The sequence below is a fragment of the Nestor notabilis genome, unplaced genomic scaffold, assembly GCF_000696875.1.
Source record: "Nestor notabilis isolate BGI_N333 unplaced genomic scaffold, ASM69687v1 scaffold25247, whole genome shotgun sequence".
Classification (NCBI taxonomy): Eukaryota; Metazoa; Chordata; class Aves; order Psittaciformes; family Psittacidae; genus Nestor; species Nestor notabilis.
In genome coordinates this window covers 789-4336 of record NW_009937289.1, presented here as the reverse complement: position 1 = coordinate 4336, position 3548 = coordinate 789, and the positions used below count along the sequence as shown (strand labels likewise).

Below are 3548 nucleotides of genomic sequence, written 5' to 3'. Positions count from 1 at the left end.
CAGGGCTCGGGCAGGAGCCCCGACCCCGTTTTTTCCAAATAGTCATTAAAAATAAAGAGGTTTGGCACGAAACCCTCTTGTTGTCTCAGTTCAGACTGAGAACAAGCCTTATTGCTGCATCACTCTGTGCTGGGTGCAGTTCTGCCCCACTGAAGTGGCTCTTTGGGAAGCTCTGGGACAGGGCAGCATGGGGCTGATGCTGGGGCTCTCCACAAGCTCAACCTGCAAATGCCTGTGTGGTTTCCAGAGAGTTTTCCAGGAGCAGTGTCCCAAATGAGGCTCAACAGGGCGAGAGAAGGAGCTTCTGTTGCCCACCCTCTCTCTCCGCCCTGCACTGTCCTGCTGCAGTTTGCTGCCACCCGGGTTGTGCTGCGCAGACACTGGGTTGAGCCCGTTCTGGCCATTTGCTGTGTGGGGTGTGTGGAAGCAGAGGGCGGCTGAGCTGGTGACACCGGCTGGATGTGCCAGAGCTTTCCCGAGGAAGTGGAGTGTGGGTTTGGTGCACAACTGCTGAGGAGGGGGAAAAGGGAGACTGCAGAGCCCACCATAGCTGCTGCGGAGGGACTTGTCACTGCCCTCCCCAAAACTGAGTTCAAAGCTGTGGGGTAATGGGTTAAAACTAAAACAGGGTAGATTCAGGTTAGATGTGAGGCAGAAGCTCTTCCCTGTGAGGGTGCTGAGGCGCTGGCACAGGGTGCCCAGAGGAGCTGTGGCTGCCCCATCCCTGGCAGTGTTCAAGGCCAGGTTGGACACAGGGGCTTGGAGCAACGTGCTCTAGTGGAAGGTGTCCCTGCCCGTGGCAGGGGGCTGGAGCTGGAGGAGCTTTAAGGTCCCTTCAACCAGTCTCTGATTCTAACCCAAACCAGGCCGGGATTCTGGGATTTGGCACGAACAGCCCACAGGGTCACCACTCAGTTTTCCATGTTAGTAACGCCGCTCCACAGAGAACCAGCTCAGCACGGCCGTGGGATGACGGGGCAGGACACGCTCATGCTCACAGCCGGGGGAGCCGGACCCCCCAGCCAGGCCCCATTCCCAGCCCCAAGAAGGATCGTACCGGATTGTGAGCTGGTCCTGGCTCAGCTGCTTGAACCGCCGGTGCAGGTGCTCGATCTGCTCAGAGGTGACTGTGGGGAGAAAAGAGAGAGGTGATGGGGGGGTGTGAGCACCCTGGGCACAGGGCAGCACCCGGGGACCTATGTCCTGCCCAGGACACGAGGAGACTTGGTGGGCACCAAAACCTGCTGTAAAGCTTGTGCCCTGGGACACCACCAAAGTCCACCAGCAATAGACAAAAGGCTCTTGCACCCCCCTGCCCCTTGGCAGCAGGGCAGGGCCTTGGGCACCTCTTGGCACAGACGTCCCTGTCCCTGTTTCCCTTTGGTGGATCTATGCAGCCCTACAGGGGTTTGAACAACCTGCTCTAGTGGAGGGTGTTCCGAGATGTAGGTTGGATTTAGGTGACCCTGCCCGTGGCAGGGGTTGGAACTGGAGGGGCTTTAAGGTTCCTTCAATCCAAACCAGGCTGGGATTCTGTGATCCTATGAAACTCCCCAGGGGCTGCAGAGCACAGCATGGCAGGATCCCACCCCCCTGTTTAGGGTCTTCAGTATCAGACCCTTCAAACAAATAATACTAATAAAAAGAGCACCCCAAAGCTGACAGCAGCCAGGGAAAAGGTTGGACATAGAGGAGGTGGTTTGGGAAAGCCCACCTTTGAAATAGCCCCTACTGCTGCTCAGACAGAGCTGGAACATGGCGAAGCCACAAACCATCGAGGTGGGTGCTGCCCCAGCCCCTGGGCAGGGCAGCTGCACCCCCAGAGCATCACTCTGGGGTGGGGGCTGAAATTGGGGTGCCAGCAGCCTTCCTTGGAGACCCCCAGCACTGAGGTTACAGCGTAAGGCTCGGCAGCATCTTTTCACTTCCTCAATCCTGTGACACAGGATATGTTATTTGTTCCCAGCTATTCTCTACAGGCCATAACCAGCCTCTGCAATGCCCCTGAACACACAGAGCCCAACTCTCTTGTGCAAATATTGACCATAGCCATTCCCAAGAGCCAGGGAAGCGGCTCCCAGCTCTGTGTGCAGGAGCTGATGGAGTCTAGCCAGGCACCAGCTGGACCCATACGCTTGCAGCAGCCCTGGCCAGAGCTGGGCAACTGGTCATCAGCCCTTCCCAGTGCCACGGAGCCACATAAAAGCATCCCAAAGTGTAATTGAGGGGTTGCAAATGGTTAACTGCTGCGGCTGAAAGCCAACAGGTCAGTGCAGAGCTAGGGGCTGGCTGGCTCCCTTCTCTCTTTCATTATGTTTAATGTCCTTTGCTCTGTTTCTGACTGCTGTTTCCCAGCCTTGAAATAGAACCTGTATTGATCAGGAAGGCTGAGCATTTCCAGACCTCTATTAATGGACTGGAAAACCCACCTGTGCTTGTCGCTGGGGCCTGTGCCTGCCCTGCTTGGCAGGATGAGGCCTTTGAAGCCCCCTGGGATGGGCTTTGGGGGTCTGCCTCTGAACACGCTGTCTCTCAGGCGGTGATGCCTGGCTGCACGGGCACCACTGATTCACCCGTATGGTGGGTTTTCTCCCTTAATCCCTCTCTGCGTGATGCTCCGCTGCTGCCCACATACACATGGAAACTTTCTCTGGACTCTGCTTTCCAATTTTGGCCATGGAGAAGTGACCTTTTGCTTTCTGCCTTGACAACATCACCGTCACCATGGGAGCAGCTGGGCCACCAGGCCTTCAGCATCTGCGACTTGGTTGCACACCAAAACCTTTGATCTCTCAGACAAATATCCCAGACAAGGACATGACAAGAATCTGGGGTCACCGGCTGGATGCTCATGGTTGGTCCAGCACCGCTCCGCATCCAGCCCCCATCTGCAAGGCAGAAGAGAGGGATCTGCATCCGCACCCCCAGGTCCTCGTGGCGCGGCTGAGCTGCGGCGCAGGCAGGTCTCTGAGACTGCACTGTCCTGCGAAGGGCAGCAGCACTCGGCTGCTTTCCAGAGATAAAGCTGCACCTGCACAAAGGGCAAAGGCTTTGCTGCCAGCAGCACCGGCTCAAGGGCAGCAGAGGCTGCTGTATCCCTGAGAAACAGCCCCAGAGCTTGGATGCTGCAGGCCCGTGTCCAGCGCGGCAGCTTATGCTATAGGGGAAAAATGGTATTTAAACTGAAGGTGCTGGGTTTGGTCTTTCCTGGCCTGCGGCAGTTTGTGCTGCTTCAGCAAAGAAGAAGAGACAGGCCGGAGGGGCTCAGCACCCCGCTGGGCTGGGGTTTGCCTTGCAGGACCATCCTGGGTGCAGGCAAAGATCCCATTGACCTGGGAAAAGCCACTTCAGAAGACAGAGGAGATGCCTCTGCTGCTGCTTCATGATCAAGCACTTGGCAGCAGGGATGGGAACTGGCCCCAGTGGCCCTAAGCAGACAGCCAAGGGTGCCCCTCCTGCTTTTGGGGTTGAAAGCAGTGGGAAGAAGGCAATGGAACATGCCATGGGCACATCTTGAGGACCTACATGGAACCCTGCCCTGTCCCCGC

General features: G+C 57.1%; 1 protein-coding gene across 1 annotated transcript in view; it reads right to left on the bottom strand.

Annotated features, from left to right (window-relative positions):
* The window catches only part of TESC (tescalcin), a gene marked incomplete at both ends in the record, with an annotated part of 1643 nt that extends 516 nt beyond the window's left edge, over positions 1-1127 (bottom strand). Inside the window, one exon of the mRNA XM_010018771.1 lies at positions 1058-1127. Coding sequence (XP_010017073.1) covers positions 1058-1127 — 70 coding nt within the window. The remainder of the gene's footprint in view (positions 1-1057) is intronic.
* Positions 1128-3548: the final 2421 nt, after the last annotated feature.